The 19,607-nt window shown below is 46.0% G+C and overlaps 1 protein-coding gene across 1 annotated transcript in view; it reads left to right on the plus strand.

The window, feature by feature from the left end:
* Positions 1-18,721, plus strand: part of LOC126541937 (U2 snRNP-associated SURP motif-containing protein) — a 60,967-nt gene extending 42,246 nt beyond the window's left edge. The window contains exons 17-22 of the mRNA XM_055076697.1: positions 2,006-2,253; positions 5,254-5,490; positions 9,760-9,868; positions 9,952-10,062; positions 15,716-15,972; positions 18,424-18,721. Of these exons, the coding sequence (XP_054932672.1) occupies positions 2,006-2,253; positions 5,254-5,490; positions 9,760-9,868; positions 9,952-10,062; positions 15,716-15,972; positions 18,424-18,541 (1,080 nt within the window). The 3' untranslated portion in view covers positions 18,542-18,721. The remainder of the gene's footprint in view (positions 1-2,005; positions 2,254-5,253; positions 5,491-9,759; positions 9,869-9,951; positions 10,063-15,715; positions 15,973-18,423) is intronic.
* The last annotated feature ends 886 nt before the right edge of the window (positions 18,722-19,607 follow it).

The raw sequence follows: 19,607 nt of genomic DNA on the forward strand, positions 1-19,607 counted from the left end.
TTAAATGTGTACCCTATTCATACGCCGACGCTTGTAACACAGCTAAGATATCCACCCACCCTTAGCGGAAATGTACCGTATTAGGACAGTAGTGAAGACAGACGCCGCAGTTACCGCAGCATGCCAGCCATGTGTTTCTATGTCACTGGCAGCTATGCGCGCCCATTTGTTTCTGTCCCCTCAAAGTGGACATGGCTACGTTATTGCCGCAAACTTGCCGATATTAACGATATTATTCATTACTGATACAGAAAAAATTGTTTCAATGCACGTAATGTACTCACTAGAAGAAAAAAAAATGGCATTCGGCGCGTTCGACTTGCTCCGCCAGCCGCCATTCTTGTTTTGGTGTCCCGCAGCAAAAGCGGGACGGAAAAAATGTTTTTTTTTTTCTTCTCGCGGGAAGTTTAGCCCACGTAATGATCGCACCCCTGATTTTATGTCAATTTTGCTGACAAAAAAGTGTGATCATTATGCAAGTAAATACGGTATATGTATACACACACACACACTTTTTTTTTTTTTATCGGAAAGGGAGACAATTAGGGAGTGCAATCACTAAGTATTACAGAAATTTTCAAAAAGTAGTAAATTGTCCTGGCTACTACTATGGGCACCTATTTTAAATGTATGCCATGCTCTCAGTTGATATAAAACTGGCTTAGAAAGCTATTCTTGCTGTTTTGCACTCTTTGTTGGTTCCACATCATTTTTGTATGTCAATCTTTATTGCACCATGCATAGTTTAGTAAATAGCTCACCTCCAAGCAAGTTGTGAAAAAAACTGAATTTTTTTAACTTCTAGAACATTATTTACTCTGCCAGAAAACTGAATTTATATCTTAAATTATCATATTAAAATACATAAATTCAGCAAGTTGCATCCAAATCCACCCAGAAGTAACAAATAATTTTTGATGAGCAGGGTCCCTCTTAGCAAAAAAAAATCGATACAGCCGCCTTATACAGCCACCAGGTTATTCGCCCATGCATGTGATATCGTGCCTAATCACTGCAGAGGTCTAGTGGTATGAATGTGCTGATAGCAGGCTTTCTAGAACCGCTTGCAGCCTGCCTCCTCCTCCCTCTGCAGCAAATTCGCAATGCCTAATTGATGCAGCTTAGTCCGCATCCAACAGTGAAAGCTCCAGTTTGGTGCAGAGTTGGCAAATGTACAGCGTTCTGAAAGCTGAGAAGTGCAAATAATCAAGGATGTCTAAAAATTCAGGCATTTAAAAAAGTCGGCCGGCAATAAAATGAAGCGACACAGAACAGACGAAAGGAGGTGGACATGTGCTCGTCCATCTGCATGTCCTGTCCTCTTCTTTTCTTCTGTCAACATGTCTGCACACCACTCCAACCTCCTTTTTCATTCTTGATGCCTCAAATGTCCTAACACCAATTTATTAGATGATGCGGGGGTTGTACTTCCTGTATGATATATTCATTGGCTGTCTTGAAATAAGGCAGGCTGCATAATGTTGGCAAGAAGACTGTTCGAGTCTTTCTTTTTATGCCTGCACAAGAAAGAATGCAAATACATAACAATACGTGCCACAAGTGGGTTTCTAGTCCCTGCATACACCAGCTTGCCTGCTTATCAGTTTCTCCTGTCAATCTTCAATTGACCGATTTCACAACTTTCACCACATCACCTCATGTTGGTAATTGTTGTGCTTAACAAGCTGAAGGGCGAGTATGGTAAAAGTTGAGTTGTTTGTACTATGACAAACCCTTAACTGTAGAGATCAGAAGGCAGGGAAGCGAGAATAAAAAGAATCTACAATAGGGATGGGAAGCGAGAATAAAAAGAATCTACAATAGGGATGGGTTTGAGGCATTGTCTTTGTCATTCTGCCTTGTGTTGCCTTGAGCCCATCTATGGCAGGAAAGCAATGAGGACTACTGTCGTCATGGCGCCGGCAAGGCCGCTGTGTATGCCCTCTGCGTATGGTGAAATCGCTCTATCAGGGCCCAAGCAATTTGTCTCTTCTCCCTCGAGCAGAAACCTGTGAGCCTGGTGCCAAGCAGTGAGGACCAGTCAACAGAGGGCGAGGCGTCACCTCCTCCACTGGCCAAGGATGACATTATTGATGACGTTGATGGTGTGCCACTGTCAACAGACGTCGACCTGGACGGCCTGCCTCTGGTGGGGATCCCTGTGGCTGACCCAGACCTGGATGGGGTGCCACTGGGCGTGGTTGAAGACCCGGACATAGATGGACAACCGTTGGAGCCGGCCATCTTGCGCAGGTGTGGCAACCTCAGTGTGAACTTTGCCACCAGGTGTTGCATTATGAAATGATGACGTACACAATACAGCAGTCGACCAATTTTCCGGACCTGGAGTGGACCGAGAAATAGTCTGAATGAAAGAACAGTCCGAGAAATCCATGAGTCGCGAAGCCGAACTCTACTCCAGCTAAACTGGACTGAGAAAGTCACGGATGGTCCCTTGTTTTAAATTCCTCCACTTTGTAACGACATCTGCTTGCATCTGTGCAAACCTCATGTTCTCGTCATACACAGTAGACAACAATATCAGAGCAATGATATTGTCTTGCCCTGATGGTTGCGGGTGGCCAGAGGTTTCGTCGTCGAAGTCAGAGTCGCTTTGCAGCGGTGCGGTCACCTGGCGCACGATCTCGTCGTCCATAAGCTCCACGCACAACTCTATGTTGTTAACTAGGGTGGTTGCTTGGGCTAGTTGGTAATTCATGATAAAAAATAACGTACAGCGCGAAGAACAAGGACTGCGAGAGACGACATACACAGCGCTGACTTACAACATTTTATTGCGTTGCCACATCGTGTGTATATATACAAGGGGGGCACGTGCAGAAAATGAGGCAGTCACAAGGGATGTTCTAACAGCAAGTCACTGTACTAAGAACATGGTCACATGAAAAAAAAAATAACGAACATTACGATTTCTATCTGTTTAGATACACGACTTCACTAGGGGTCAGCGCGATAGAGGGGGCACTAACGCACATACATAACACATAGCGCTGTGTATGTCGTCTCTCGTAGTCATTGTCCTTTGCGCTGTACATTATTTCTTTATCTATGTTGTTGTCAATCGCGGAAAACTCGTGAAAAGTAACAGCAGCAGGAAGGTCCATCCCACTGCTGCACAAGTCGGCAATCAGCTGCTCGCCTGTGTCAATGTCTTCAGCGGTGCCGTTTGCCTTTTCGGTCACAGGCTCTTCAGAGTTGCAAGATCTAGTATGCCGAGTGCCAAGGACAGGTTAACGGAGTATGTCTTCCCGTTGTCAAAGCACATGAGTGTGAGGTCAAATAAACAGGCCCGGTAATGCACCTTGAGGTTTTTAATGACCCCTTGGTCCATCGGCTGGAGCAAACTCCCTGTATTCCGCGGCAAGAATTCAATACGAATAGCTTGTAGATTGTTTACGGCGCTGTGTGCCCCGCATTTGTCTACGACTAATACCACTTGCTTCTTCTGGCACTCAAACATCCGGTCCAGACGGCAGACGTAATGTTTGAACAAGCATTGTGTAATCCAGGCTTTTGTAAGGCTGCTGTGCCACACAGGCAGGTTCTTCGCACCCTTAAAAAGCAAGGCAGGTTTTTTGCCTTCCCTATCAGTGCCAATAGTGTTTGCCCCGACCATGACAGTTACCCTCACCTTACTATGCTTCCCACCAGCACAAGCCTCATTAGTAAAGTAAAATGAATGGTCCGGCAACATTTTGAAGAATAGGCCTGTCTCGTCACAATTAAAAATGTCTGCAGGAGCATACTCTTGTAGCAGAGCTTTCAACTTACTCGTCCGGTAATCCATGACTGTAGATTGATCCACGACACCGCTCCCTCTGCAAACTTTCTTGAAAGAGACTCCGTGCCTTTTCATAAACCAACAAATCCACCCATTGGTGAACTTGAAGTCCTGAATGCTTATTTTTAAAGCGAGCATCTCGGCTTTCTGCTTGAGCATGTTGCCCGAAACGGGGAGGTTCTTTGCTAGGACTCCATTCAAGCACAGCTGCAAGGCCTCTTCAAGCTTCGGATGTTGTCCTTTCCTGTTGTTTTTGTAGTTTTGCAGTGCGACTGGTCGATTGCAGACAAGATCTTTTCTTTGTTTTTCACGTAATCAGACAAGGTCTGTTTGGAGATATTAAACTCCTTTGCGACGTCAGCTTGGCTCTGTCCTTGCTCGATAAACCTGATGATGGCGGCCTTCTTGTCCAGCGTCATGGTCGAATATTTTCCATGCTTCTTCGACACATTCGGTGGAGGCGGGTGAAAAGCAGGGGCCATGGCGTCAAAAACATGTCAGTGTTGCGCTGAATGAACAGCCACAGTGATATGTTGTACGGTGGCTAGTGAGGGCAGGCGACGATTTCAATTGCACTGTACTGGATAAAAGCCTGCGGATCACTGCTGGACGAAAACATGTGCGACACCACCTATGACACTGCGGCAAAACTGATGACGATGGTGGTTATCGTGAGCATCACCTGGCTCTCATAGGTGGTGTCCAAAACTGGCCACGCATAACTGGTTTCCAGCTCTCAAAATCGCTTCCGCCGCAGGCTACAGCCAAAAGCATGGCCTTTAAGATCGGTGTTTGTTAAAGCAGGCGCCACAGTTGGCACATGGATTTGGACACCTCCTGTACTTGCTAATCAAGTTACTATACCGATCCAAGCCACTTCACGTGCAATCCAAAGCTAGTCAGGTGGCTCAAGATTCAAGATGGCGTACTTCCTGACTCGTAGCTCTGGTCTGTTGCAGCAAATTTTGTTCAGAAAATCGAACTTCTGCCTTTATGTTGTCTGAAAAATCGGTCGCGAGAGTGCATTAGCTCTATGGGAACCCTGATGGTGATTTATGGAGTCCGGAATATCCATCAAGTCCAAATTTTTGGACTCCGAAAAATCGGTCGGCTACTGTACAATGTAGATCGCTTATAATGTCACAGGAGTCACGAATAGCCGCATCATAAGCAATACTGCACTATAACCAAAATAACATTTTTTAAAAACCTGTAGACAAAGCCAGCTGCATGTATCCAAGAATCGAAGCATATGACTGGGATGTATGCATCTGTTTAAACTAGCCTCTCCGAGTCGAAATTATTGATTGCGGGCTGTGGCGTCATTAGGACGACATGTTTGTCTTCTTCTTCTTCTTTTTTTTCCTTTCTTTAGTTTGTTTTTTGTATGGCAATGATGGGATATTGTGGTGTGTCTTGCTGGATCTTCAATTGCACTATTGTTGTTACAGGGCGCCGCCAGCGAAATTCGTGCCCTCCAAGTGGGAGACGGTCGACCCAGAGACGGTGTCCCAGCAGGCCGTCACCACCTCCAAGTGGGACCTACTTGACCAGGGCGAAGAGGAGGAGGAGGAGAGCTGCAGCAGCAGCGTGCGGAAGGCAGGCGCCTCAGCCAGTCCAGCGGTGCACCTCACCACAAGCTGTGCCAGCAGTGCTGCAGCATCTGTTGACGACGACATTGATGGCGAGTGAGTGGCATCTTTCAGCTAAACCTGTGTTTTTGTACGTATATGTACATACAATATATATATACATACAGTAAACCCTCGTTAACACGAACTCGCATATCTCGAAATATCAGTTAAGTCGAAAGTTTTCCACGCCGCGCCTTCCCCACCCATAGGTGTTATGTATTCGCACCCGTTTATCTCGAAGCATTTTTCGGGCGTAATACGGATATCTCGAAATTTTGACCGGGACGGCTGAAGGCAAAGGCCATTACCAAAAGGTGATACAGGCTCCGAGCGAGCGCTTGGTTCCGACTGAAGTGCCGAACGCAGTCACGATCTAAGAGCGAATACAAAATTCCCGCGGATGCAGCCGTTTTCCATCAACCACGTCAAGTAACCTCGGAAGCAGTCACGTGGTGTGCGCCGCTTGCGCGCGGGGGCTCATGGGTTTTGTCGGGTAGTCGCGCCGCCGCATTTCGCACGTGCGAGCGTTATTGTGCGTATGCGATTCTGTTAGTTCTTTGTTTCATCGCGCTGTGCGCATGACACGTTGACTGCGTTTTTGTGTGTGTGTGTGTGTGTGTGTGTGTGTGTGTGTGTGTGTGTGTGTGTGTGTGTGTGTGTGTGTGTGTGTGTGTGTGGTGTTTGGTCAACGGACGACGACGATGTCCCGCCCCAAGCAGTGTAAGTCTCTGACGCTGGAGAAAAAAGTCGCGTTAATCAAGGAAGTGGAGAAAGCAGGAAGATCCAAAACAAGCATCGCCAAAGAATTCGGCATCCCCTTGTCGACGCTTTCGACAGTTTTAAAAAAATCTGCAGAAGGTCTTCGATGGCTTCGAGCAAAGTTTTTCCAGCGAGCGGAAGTGGATTCGGGCCTCGAAATTCCCGGACGTCAAAGCAGCACTCATGCTGTGGCTCCGGAATGTCAGGGCAGCCAACCTTCCCGTGACAACCCAAATGATGATGGAGAAGGCAGACGCTCTGGTGTTGCAGATGGGCCACACAGACTTCAATTGCAGCAATGGCTGGTTTGAACGATTTAAAAAAAGAAATAATGTGGCCTTGAAGCCTATCCACGGCAAAAGCGGCACTGTTGATGAAGGGGCTGCAGACACCTTGCGCAACCACCGCCTCGCTGAGCTGCAAAAGGCTTACGCGGACAAGGACATTTTCAACCTTGACGAAGCAGCACTGTTCTATAAGATGCTGCCTAGCCGCACATACACGCCGAAGGGAGAAGTGTGCTCAGGCGCTAAGCAGCGCAAAGACCGAGTGACGATACTTTTCGGAGCCAACTCCACCGGCGATGAAAAACTGCCGCTGCTTGTTATCGGTAAGTCGCTCAATCCAAGGTGCTTCCGAAATGCACGGCTCCCGAGAGATGCGACTTACCGCGCCAATAAAACGGCCTGGATGACTGCAGCGCTCTTTGAAGAGTATGTACGTGCTCTTGACCGCAAAATGGCAAGGGACGGCCGGAAAGTGTTGTTCGTTGTGGACAACTGCCCCGGCCATGGAAAAATCAACAACTTGGAGGCAGTCACGCTGGAGTTCCTGCCTGCTAATATGACGTCCGTGCTCCAGCCAATGGACCAAGGAGTCATTGAGGTTGCTCGCAAGTTCTACAGGAAGAGTCTCCTGCACCGCATTTTGTGTTCTTACGACAGTGGTAAGAAGTACGAAATAGATTTGCTGGGTGCAGTCCACCTGATCGCCGAAGCCTGGCGACAAGTACGTCCATTGACGATTGCCAATTGTTTCGCGCACGCAGGCTTTTCGCGCGCCGAGAAATCGCTCGAGCCAGACATTGACGAGTTCAGTGATTGCGATGAACTTTGCGACGAAGTCCGCAAAGCTGCCGGCTGCGCCAGCGATTCCGAAGACGGCGAAATCCCTTTTGAAGAGTACGCGCTCTACGAGTGGGACGTGCCCGTTACCGGAATGTTGTCCGACGCCGACATTGTTGAAATGGCAGTGAACGACGGTGATCACGCTGACGAAGAACCACCTAGGGAAGTGCCGACAACTGCAGAAACAAGAAACTTGCTACGTTTGCTCCGCAACAAAGTTGAATGCAGCGGCGGCGAACAACGGCTCATGCAGTGCATTCAGCAGCTCGAGGACGCTTTTCTCGCGCCGAATGCCAACGCCAAGCAGGCAAGCATCACCCAGTTCTTCTTTCCAAAATAATAAAATTCAGTTTTTCCTGGGAATTCTGCGTTTATTGCAAACGCTCCCCTCATGCTGTGGAGCGTTTGTTAGCAGTGCTGGTTGTTACTGGCTCTTTCAGTGACCCGGTCACTGAAATTTTTGGCATCTTGCTTAACTCGAAACTCTGCTTATCTCGAAATTCTTCCCGGATTTTAAAACTTCGAGTTAACAAGGGTTTACTGTATATATATATATATATATATATAGTCGCCGACCGTTTATTCGGACCTCACGGGGACTGCGGAAATCTCCGAGTAAACAGGTGTCCGAAAAAGCAGATTAAGAAAAAAAAATTATATCCTTTATTTCCACGCACTTATTCGGGCTCGGCAGTAGGCTTGAAGAAATCGTGAATTCGCCATTGCACGCTGTTCCGTTTACGCGCAATCACGTAAGCCTGAATCTCGGAGAGGGTCGTACGGCGGCTGAAAGCACAGTCACTGCTTGTGCACTCTCCACATGCGACGGCAGCGTAGCACATGGTGCGTCATCTTCCAACTCAGAGTCATCATCTGGCGGTGCAGAAGAAACCTGACGAATGAAGAGCCTGACTCGCATAGTGATCACACCCCTGAATTTTGTCGTCAAAATTCCATTTGTTTTTTATTTTTCCCGTGTAATGATCGCACCCCGAACCTGCCACAGCAATATGTTGTGTGCCAAGTCTAGCTAATGATGATCGTGCTTACCATCTGTTGAATGCTATGCGAACAACTCTTCAAGACATACCAAGCGGTCTGCACACACCAAACATTCTTAAAGGGACACTAAACAGAAAAATGATTTCTTATGCATTGGTAAATTATTTTTCTATGACACCAAAAACACTACTCTTACCACAATAAGATGCTTGGTAAACCAGAAAAAGCGCAAGAATGAGACGGGTGGCGACGCCTCCTTGAAGTTCTCACACCTGGTCGCTGTGACGTCATGGATTTTGATGGCATCTTCTACGGCCTACTTAATTATATAGTAGTACAGATTGACTACATTTTGTTCTAAAGGAACCAAATATTAAACATGGCAAGTTTCGGGAACCTTTACTCAGCCAACACGGCCCTAATGCAAAAACATACTTTGGAATCCCTGATGTCACACTGACATACCGGCATTGGGATTTCGGCGCAAAGTTCAAATACTGATACTTTCACCTTCATTTACTCATCTAATAATCAAACTATTATTTTGAAATGACTGCCTGCAGGGTTCTCAAACAATGCTTTATTATCTCAACTGATTTATTGTTTCGCTTTAGTGTCCCTTCAAGCAGGTGCCCCATTTCATTCCTTTCATCACTTTCCGTATAACCATGAAAAAAAAAGAAAGAGCTACAACCAAACTTGCCTTGGCTTTATTATTTGTAGGCTTTATAATGGTTGTGGTCAACAACAAAAAGGCTCCTTTCGATTCCTCTCGTCTGCACTTGTGGGCTTGCAACAAATCGCAAACGGCAACGATAGTAGCCACATTTACACTGATACGTTAGAAGCCTACCCTATTCATATGCCGACGCTTGTAACGCAGCTAAGATATTCTCGCACCCTTAGCAGAAACTTGCCGTATTAGGATAGTAGTGAATAGAAATGCCTCAGTTTTCGCAGCATGCCCGCCATGTGTTTCTATGTCCCTGGCAGCTAACTAAGCCAGTGACATAAAAATGTTATTTCTGTGCCCTCAAAGTGGACATAGCTGCGTTATTGTCGCAAACTTGCCAATATTAATAATAATATTAATTACTGATATGGAAGAAACTGTTTCAACGCACATAATGTACTCGCGAAAAGAAAAAATATCGCGTTTGGCGCATTCAGCTTGCTCCGCTGGCCGACATTTTTGTTTTGGTGTCTCACACTGTTACAGCGGCAGCTGCCTGTTTGTTGACCTGTTGTCATCACACAGCAAATGTGGGATGAAAAAAAAAGTTTTTTTCTTTTTGTGGAAAATTTAACTTGCATAATGATCGCACTCCTGAATCTATATAAATTTTTTTGACAAAAAAGTGCGATCATCATGTGAGTAAATACGGTAAATGCTGGCAGTTGCAGCCTTCTTGTTTCATTGTGTAATTGGTTCCAGACCACTTGAGAGTTCTCCAAGGGATGACTCTCAAGACTCCATGCCTGCACTGGAACTTTTGAAGACTGAGTCGGGAGAAGAAAGAAGAGCCAAGCTACGGGAAATTGAGGTGCGGTTTTTGTTATTACATTTTTGTTATTACTTTCTTGTTACTTTATTGATTTGCAACATTGTTTCCTTCTTTTTACGCAGCTGAAAGTTATGAAGTTTCAGGATGAGCTGGAATTGGGAAAAAGGCAACGCAAGCCTGGCCTCTCAATCAGTGCTCAAGTGGAGCACTATAGGCAGAAGCTAATCAGAAAGGTAAGGAACAATACTGTGGCTTCCGGGTCTTCGAACCTGATCTGCATTGCAGTTTGCAGCTGCAGGACGTGCATCATTGTTCAAATAAGCACACTTTTTATGATGAATGCTCTTCCAATCATTTTGTCATCTTTGTACCACCTTGCTTCATAGTTGCATGGCACATCTTAGCAAATCATGTGCAGTCAGACAAGCCCAATCGAAGCTGCTTTTATGTGCCGTCAGTTTGCTTGGTGTCCCTCGTGTTGCACTTTTTGCACTGACTAAGAAACGAAGCGAACACTTGCTACATCCGCCACCCAGATGAGTCTTGCAAATGGCACCATGTATGATGCATCACTGCTAAACAAGGAGGGGTGAATGTTCCCACCATTACTTTCTAAGCGCTGATTATAGCACTTGTCACTCCATTATAATATCTTCATTTGGATGCAAGCACCACTTTTACTTTGTGCGTTCGTAACACTGTGCTTGCCACCTTCTGAATCACAAAGAGTGAGTAAAGACTCGAACTCTTTATCAGGTAATCTTCTGCCCAGAGAGCAAGACAGTACTAAATTAACAATGATAGCAGACAGTGCGATCAGCAGTCGTCAAATGTAATTTCACAGCTCAATTTGGTCTGGTATGTATACATGCATAAGCACAGATTTGAGAGCACATGCTGGCACTCGCATAGTTTCAGGATTGTACAACATTGTTCACATCATACATGCAACCTGGTCAGACATGCCTGTCTCACTATTGAATTGACAGCAACATTCACAAAGTTTTGGATGCAGTAAGCTCGCTTTGCACGATTGCCTTATGTGACAGCAGAGTAGTATCTGCAAGAGTGGTAACCTCAGCAACAGTCCACTAAATACAGTGATAGGCAAAAAAGGTAATATAATGTACACGTAGCAGTGCAGTAATACTGTAGATTTCCTTTAAAGGGACACTAAAGGCAAATACCAAGTCAAGCTAAAGTGATAGATTAGTACTCAAGAATCTCTAAGGCGTCAATATTATTGTGAACAAAGCCTTAAATCGAGAAATTTAGGTGAATGCAGGGCATAATTAGACTCCCCCGGCACATTGAAGCACTTGCCCAATGACGAACGCACTCCTCAGTTAAATTCTGTCCCTAGTACTCAACTACTCGTTGCAAAAACATCCTTGTACTATTGTAATGTAAGACAAAATAAAATGCTACTTGCCCAGGTCTACTATTTCATTTTTAGAAAAGAACTCATTGAAATTACCGTTGACAACGACGCAGGCGGTCGAAAGGTTTAGTTTTTGCTCGACTCTGCGCTGCCCATGCTTTCCTGTTTGAGCACTTTCCTGATCGCGTAGTGCTGCGTTGCTTTTGCTGGCTCGCAAAACTCTCACAAACTACGAGTAGCAGAGAATTCAACTACCATGGGACGTCGCGGGATGCCCGAACGGTCCACACCACTTGACCAAAAAGCAGCTGCAACAGCAAATCCACTGCTCTGTCTTGACTTGGTACCGCTGCGTGTCGTGCGCCGTTTTACTCACCGACAGCAGCAAAAGATGGTGATGGTGTATGCATTGTCACCACTCTCACGGTTGGGTGACGGGAGATTTGAATTTCGGAAAAAGTATTCGGACCCTTCAGATGCAATCTTTTCGTAAAGTAAGTCTTTTCTTGGCACGTAACAAGCGTTGCGAGGTTTCTGGAATGGTATTTAGACAGTCCACGTCGACTTAGTATTGTCCCTTTAATTCAAATTTTATAGCAAAATCGCATTTACTTGAAATATCACTTTATTCAAAATTTCTTCCACTTCTGACCAAAACGCATGCATTTTTAAGCAACATTACTCCAAGCGCACAAAGAACTTGATCCGCTTAAAGCGAAGTAGCAAGTGGAGGCATCGCCGCCGCCTAGCCGCGGAGACCCTTTAGTGCTTGCAGTGTCAAATTAATACTGCCGGCGAATTAGTCTTATGATGGCACAGAACAGACCACAGAAGTACCAAACCCACGACCAATGACCGCCTAGTAACGGGTACCGAGCAAGTGCCAAGTGCTCCCAGATGTTTACTGCAGTGTGAACGGAAGCTGGCACATTTCATGGTGCAGCACGCCTGAACCATTAGTCTCGATCGCAATCACATTGCTGCAATCACATGCTGATCACATGCGATCGCAATCACATTGCTGTGATAGAATCCACACGAAAATAAAGTTTCCTGATGCTTTGCGATGCCAGAAAACCACGGTCTCTTGGATGTCGAAAAGTGGTCAAAAGACCGCGGGCAGACTGACCGTAGCAGGCTGACCGTAGCATTCCATGAGGTGAGCTCAATGAGCAAAGTTTTACTGCTCTAAAGAGCACTTCTGGTGCTAAAATGTGCCGAAAAGCACAAAAGAAGCGTCCCTCCTATTATAAGGGCCATGTTCGACGCAAGGAGCTACGTTAACAAATCGGGAAGACAACTTTGGGGAAGCTGGTCTGGAAATTTGCTTGCCGCTTGCCATAATCGGCCTGCATCGCACTAAAACACCACCCCTAGCATCGTTGCACTTCTGACGGTGCAAATCGACCGATAACGTTTCGAAAACACGAAAAATCCGGGAGTCTACAGCAGCGAGTCAGGCTGTCAACATGGCGGGTCAACGCGAACTGGTGTTTCCCCGGAAATTTTCTCGAGCCAGTCATGCTCGATTCGCACCATCCAACTTTAGACAAACGGTCTAAATGCGTGGTAGGGTCATTGAATTTTGTTCCTAGACATTTTTCAATGGTGCGGACGCGACTGTGCACGAACACCTGCACTTGGACCGTAGAATTAGCACAGTGTCGTTGACAACGGTGCACCGAAAAACTCGTTTTGCAAACTTCATGGTTGCTTACCTTGGGAAAAAATTGCCCTGTGATGATGCAAAGCCCTACTGCAAAACCGTTCAGTTTTCGCGATCACCGCTCAATGTGTGTACCAAGGGTACCCACATCGAGCGGCTCATCGGTTTTTGAGCACAACAAACAACCTCATACTCCAGCTATGGCATTTATGGCACTTTCCAGCACGATACTCTTGTAGTCTTTCATGACCTCCGCCGCCCCACCCCCCCTCCAGATAAAGGTGGCCACTGCTGTTCCCTCCCCATTCGCTCTCCAGTCTGCAAGCCATTTGGACGCCAATCACTACTCTCATTCGCCTTCATGTCAACTCCTCACTGCCAGTTTCGACATCTCTGCTCCTCCAAAGCTGCCCTCTTCCGAGCACACTCTTCCACCAACGGGTGCCCTTCCGCGGTTCCTGCTTCTTGGTCTCCACAACTCCAATCGCCGTTCTTCCGCTACACGTGAAGCCGATGCATACCCGCCATTGTGACCGTCGTCATCACCAGCATGCCCTTACGAGAAAAGAGAGATGCCCTGATGACATTTTGAAGCTTCTGGCTTCTGTGTCGCCCACCGCACTCAGTTACTTTGGCGCTGACAGCACGTGCGTTTGGATCTATGCTGCAGGCCATGTGATTGTGTGTCATTCGGAGTGCTTCATAGGCTTGCCCCGTGTGTGCTTCTGTGGTCTACAGTAATAAATGACTTTGTCAGTCTCCGGGCGAAAGTGTCTGACTTTGGAACAGGAAGTTCTGCTGATAAAAGAAGTAGAAAAAGGTGGCCGGCAGAAAACTGACATCGCGAAGGAATTCGGCATATCGCCGTCTACTTTATCAACTCTATTGAAAAACCAGGAAGCTGTGCTATATGGCTTTGAAAAGAGCTTCTTGGCGAAAAGAAAGAGGAATTGCGATTCCAAATACCTTTAAGTGGAAGGTGTACCTTTACAGTGGCTGAAAGACACCAGCAGTGCAAACTCCCCATACATGGACCTGCACTTACTGCAAAAGCCGAAGGTCTCGCCCTCCAAATGGCTGGCTTGAGCGGTTCAAGAAACAACACAGCATGACCTCAAAGTCAATCCTTGGCGAAAGCACATCCGTGAACCGTGACACTGTAGACGTAAAGGCGCCAACATCGGCTCCAAGCTCTACTTGAAAAGTATGAAGACAAAGACATCTACAACCTAGGCGAGGCTTCATTTTTCTACAAAATGCTACCGAATCGCACATTCACTACTGCTGGCGGATCCTCATCTAGAGGAAAACAGAGCAAAGAGCATGTCCTGGTGCTGCTTGGTGCCAATGCAACAGGCAAGGACAAGCTTCCCTTGTTGATACTGGGGAAGGCCAGAAATGCAACTATTCACAAGGAATGCATTTACAGAAGTAACAAGCGAGAATGGATGACTGCTACTATTTTTGAAGACTATGTGCACCTTCCAGATAGACAGTGCGACGCAATGAATTGGCAAGTGCTTTTCATACTTGACAATTGTCCGAGCCACGGGAAGATGCACAACCTCAAGGTGATCGCTGGGTAATTTTTGCCTGCAACCACAACCACGGTACTGCAAGCGATGGATCAGGGCATCATTGAGACCACCCGGAACCTGTACCACAAGGCTGCTTTGCAGTGCATGCTCACAGCGTATGATGCCAGCAAGAGGTACAACATTGATTACCTTGGTGCGATCCACTTGCTGAACTTTCCATGGAAAAAACTCGCACCTTCAAAGGTCGCCAACTGCTTTGCGCATGCCGGCTTTTCCCGCGCCGTTGTCAGCGACCCGACGATGACCAGACTTGCAGCGATCTGTACGAGGCTGTTCATAAAATTGCTGGCCAAGAGGTAGAAGGCAACTTCGAGACATTTGCATTGGCTTACGCTGCTGCTCCAGTGGTTGCCCCAGTGATGAATGCGGAGATACTAATTGACACTGTTTGGGGTCCCGAAGAGGATGAAGAGCCGGCGGAAAAAGGGCCACGGGAAGTGCCAACTATGGCGCAGATGTTGGAGTATCTACGCCTGCTGTGAAATAAGGTTGAATGCATGGGCGGCTACCATGGCCTCGTGCATTGCTTGGTCAAATTAGAGCAGGCGGTGCTTGCACCCTGTAAGTACTTGAAACAGCCTGAACTCACTGCCTTTTCTTGCACCTGAATAAAGTTTTGTATCACAGAATACATTGTATTTTGACTTCCTCGCAGTTGTGGCACAATGAAAGCTCGACTGCTTTAGCTTTTCTCGAGTGGTCGCTTATATAGAATTACCACTTATAACGAATTTTCTTGCCGTCCTGCTGACTTTGTTATAACGAGAAATTACTGTAAGTCGAAATTTCTTGCCATCGAAATGTCAGCTCCATGTATTTTTCACCCCTTTCTCGGAAAAGTTTTTGCACTGGACTGTGTGTTATGCATGTTTGAATTAATTCCTTGTGTAATGTGCCTTTGCTCATTAGCCAACTAGCATAACCAAAAAACAGGATTTTCCCGTTTTTGTCTACTAAAACTGGTAAAATAGTTATGTATTTGGCATTCTGTCTTCCTTATTTTGCTGTCAGATGTTTTTAGATTTGGTGGAATACTTGCTTGAGACAGATAGAGAATGAAATTTTTGGAAAAAGTTATTTGTGCAACGGCAAATTTTTCAGCTAGAATGATGAAGGCAAGTTTACCGATGTTCAGGTGTCTGTGCAGGTGTTTGTCTTCCCTCTTGTCCTAAGGGAAACAAGCAGTCTTCCCAGCACTGGATCAATAAAATGCTTATTCTCTCTTTCTCGTGTTTTCCCAGGATCAGGAGAAGTCCAGTGGAGGGTCGAGTGAGCGTCGTAAAGAGCGCAGTAAACGCTCTCGTTCTCAATCACGGTCACGGTCACGCTCTCGGTCGCCCATTTCAAGCCCCCTGGTGGTACGGTCGGGGGTGAGCCAGCGCAGTAGCGGCAGGCTCAGCAGCCCGGTCTCCTCCGAAGGAAAGAGTCGTCGGTCCCGGTCACCACGATCACCCCGCAGCTCCCGTTCACATCGATCACGCTCACCAAAGAAAAGGAGGTATGCTTAACCCTTTTCATACATTGTCGCAGCCATTTGAATGCACAGACCTGACTCTGCAGCAGTTATCATAGCTATAGACAACTGAGCCCTTCCCCTCTCCCCCCCCCTTTCTTATTTTATTTGCTTTCTCCTTTCCTTTAGGGGCATTGAGGGTGTATCGAGTATGTCTAGAGTGTCAGCATCTTTTTGCGGAGTAATCAACTTTCATTTGACCAAACATGTTAAGACAGACTTGTCTGCACCCACTGTGGTGGTGGCTCATTTGCTCTGGTGTTCTGTTGGCAAGCACAAGGTCACATGTTTTATTACCAGTTCTGGCACATGCATTTGTGATGTGGTGTTGGGAGGGGGCGGAGTCTATCATCTCATCGCGCTGTTCCTCAGGCTCGCATTCATTGCTCAGGGGGGAAAGGCCAGATTTATGCCAGCAGTGTCTAATGGTAGCCGGAGTTACTGACCACCAGGAGCCTGTCACCATCTCGGCCGCCTGCCTGACATTGATGGGGGCATTGCTGCCAACCCTCAGATTAATCAAAATCCGCTGAATCAGCCACCGTCGGTACTCCACCTTCAAGTTTTTGTATGATGTCCAGGTCAAGCGGTTAAAGCACAGCCGTGCAGTTAGGCGGGAGGTATTCTATACGCACACAGGGGTGCTGTAGTGCCAGCGACGTTACATTGCTGCTGGAGCGGCGGTTTGATGAGGGCGGGCATCGGTTGCACCTGCAGGGCAGGGTGCAAAACTTCGTTGAACTGATCGTAAAAATAAGCCTTGGTCCTCTGAGCAAGTTCGTTAAACTGAAATGTTCACTGTTCCGAAATTCGTTTAAGTGAAACATTTTTGCATACAATCTATAAAAAACTGCCGGGGTTCTTTAAAAAGTTCGTTATTCTGAAATATTCGATAAACCGACGTTCGTGTACAACTGAAAGTTTACTGTACTATCGACAGCATCTTAGTTTTGAAAAAGAAAAGTTTGTTATTCCTAGCTTGATTTGTGACCGTTTGATAAATTTTTATATAACGAAGTTTGCTTTCACATGTGTTTTACTTGTTCCAAGAATTTTACTATGGTGCCATTCAGTTTGTGATCTAGGTCGCCGTATAGAAAGGGTGGATCACTTCATCTCAGTTTAAATGTGTCCAAATTTACCATCGTCTAATTTTTCATCACCATGTGTCAGTTGTACTTAGAACATGCCGTCCTGAGCACCCGATATGTTCAACTGCCTTTTCAAGATGGCTTTGTGCAAGGACAACATTTCGGCAGTGTCAAGTGCAGCCCCCACCCAATATTTCCATCACTAGATGAATGTGCATGATACTAAGTGTTGCTTTATGCACTGTTTAGCTGTATAGTGATGGTTGCCTGCCGAAAATGTGCCAATTTGTGTTCTGTCACAATAGCTGAGATTTCACCGAGCTTGCTCACCAGTGCTCTTTCCCCTGTGTACTTTTTCCTAAACCAATTCATATGCCGTGCAAAACACAGCCATTTACTATTATCAACTTGCCTCAGCTTGCACCCTTGGTTGCTCACAAAATTTTTGGTGCACGCACATTGAAAAAGAAAAATGCACCAAGGTATTTAGGGCATTATCAGCTGTGTCATGCGGGGAGCTGTTTCTCATGGCTCCTGAGCAGTGTCCTTGCCTAATTACTAGCCTGCAGAGGCACATAGAGGACCTCCTCAAATATTTTTACCGTGGTACTAGCCCTGCAGTTTTCCACATCATTGTCAATGCAGGCTCAACTGTTTATGTCCACAGAAACACCATCTGCCTCTCGGGTAGCTAGCAGATTTGCGTGCTCCAAGTCTGCCAATGATCAGAGAAGCAAACTTCAGCGGCAGCTGCTCAAGATCGGCTTAACCATACTAGCGGTTCATGTTAATATGCTAATAATATTTTGATAATAGCTTTCCATTGGGTCAATCGGAAACCAGTAGCATGTTTGCATTGTTTACCTTATCCGAATATTTAGCTTAACTGCGTTCATCTTAACGGTAGTGTACTGTATATATATACATTTTTTTTTTTTCTTCACTGGAATGATAATAGCTGTATAGTAGAACTTGTTCTTTTTTTGTTTGTCTGCATCACAGTGTCGGCCAAGCTTGCCTGTTGAGGTTTGCTACGTGTGATTCATTATTGCATCAAGCTAATACAAATATTGAAGACACTCCTTACAAGCAATGCATCATTAGACCATATAGAGCAAGTATTTGCAGCCAAGCCATTCTGTAGTTTTAGCGTGTGGGTGTGTGTGCGCGCGCGTGTGCGGCACGCATTGGTGCTTCGCGACCCCCTCTCTCCTTCCCCCTTCCAATGTCCCAGTTATTGCTCAAGCGAAAATTACACACTTTGGTCACATTTATTGCAGGCTTGATGTTTTAGGTTTGTGCATGGTGTACCTAACTGCTTATGTGTTGCGGTGTATTGTTTCAGGTCGAGAAGTCGAAGCCCTCATAAATCGAGACGTTCACGATCACGGTCACCCCACAGGCGACGCTCATCCCAATCACCTCCCCGAAAGTCTCACAAGAGCAAGAAAAGTAAACACTAAGAGCAGCAATACCTGTGCTGCTATGTGTACTGTCACTTTCATTTGCCTCCATCTCTGTTCCCTTTATTTTTTTGTACCTTTTTGGTTGTATAGTTTATTTACATTCCCATTAAACCATCACTAATCATGCATTCACCTAAGGGATCACTGGGAGCAAATAAAAGTGATTTGTTAGTATAAGTTGTGTGAGTTTGCTTTTCTGCAGCCATTAGTACAGAGAGAGAGAGAGAGAAACAAACTTTAATGATATGCTGGAAGTGTTAGCCTGGCCATTTCTCTTCATGATGATCGACATTATGTGGATTGAGTGAACTGAGCCCATGTTCACAGTGATGCGATAGAATGCAAGAGGTGACGGTACATCTGTGGCTTGCTAAGCCCAAACCTGTGGTGGCCAGTAGTGTTGTCAGTATATGAGGGAGACACTACATCTGCAACACCCAAGAGCTGTTGCCAGCTAGCCTTGACTAATGTATCATACTTCTGTGACATGCCCACTCAGCCTTCTAATTGGCAACCACCTTTTTTTTTTTTTAACATTTTTTCCTCTATGTACATTCCCTGTCGGCCTTCTTCCTCTTATTTCCACAACTTATTTTACAATCATCTACTGCATCACTGTCTGATACTGCTGCTGTCCAATACTGAAAGTTTTGAACAGCTTGTTTGCATGGGTGAACACTGGTGTCACCAATGTTCCAATGTGCGTCACACACACTACAAAACCCTTGGAGGCTGTCATATGTGCAAGTGGCACTGTCACTCAATGGTTAATGTATGTGGCTCCCCGCTTGGTATGCTGCAGTAGCATAAGTAGCGTGTACAAGGTCTCGTTTCTTTTATCCTCTTTCCCATCCTGTCACTTCCATGAGACTGCTACATCAGCGGGACACATGAACTAATCCCAGCCACGTTGGTATGTGGGTGACGCCCTGCTTTCCTTGGCAAGTAAGCTACAAAGGAGTCCCAAACTTTCTAAATAATAAATGGGCCTTCCATGATGCCTTTTTACAGCTATGACTTGGTTGTTCACATTCACTGTGGCTAATTTGTTTGATGTAGTTTA

This window comes from Dermacentor andersoni, chromosome 2, assembly GCF_023375885.2.
Source record: "Dermacentor andersoni chromosome 2, qqDerAnde1_hic_scaffold, whole genome shotgun sequence".
In the NCBI taxonomy this organism is placed as follows: domain Eukaryota; kingdom Metazoa; phylum Arthropoda; class Arachnida; order Ixodida; family Ixodidae; genus Dermacentor; species Dermacentor andersoni.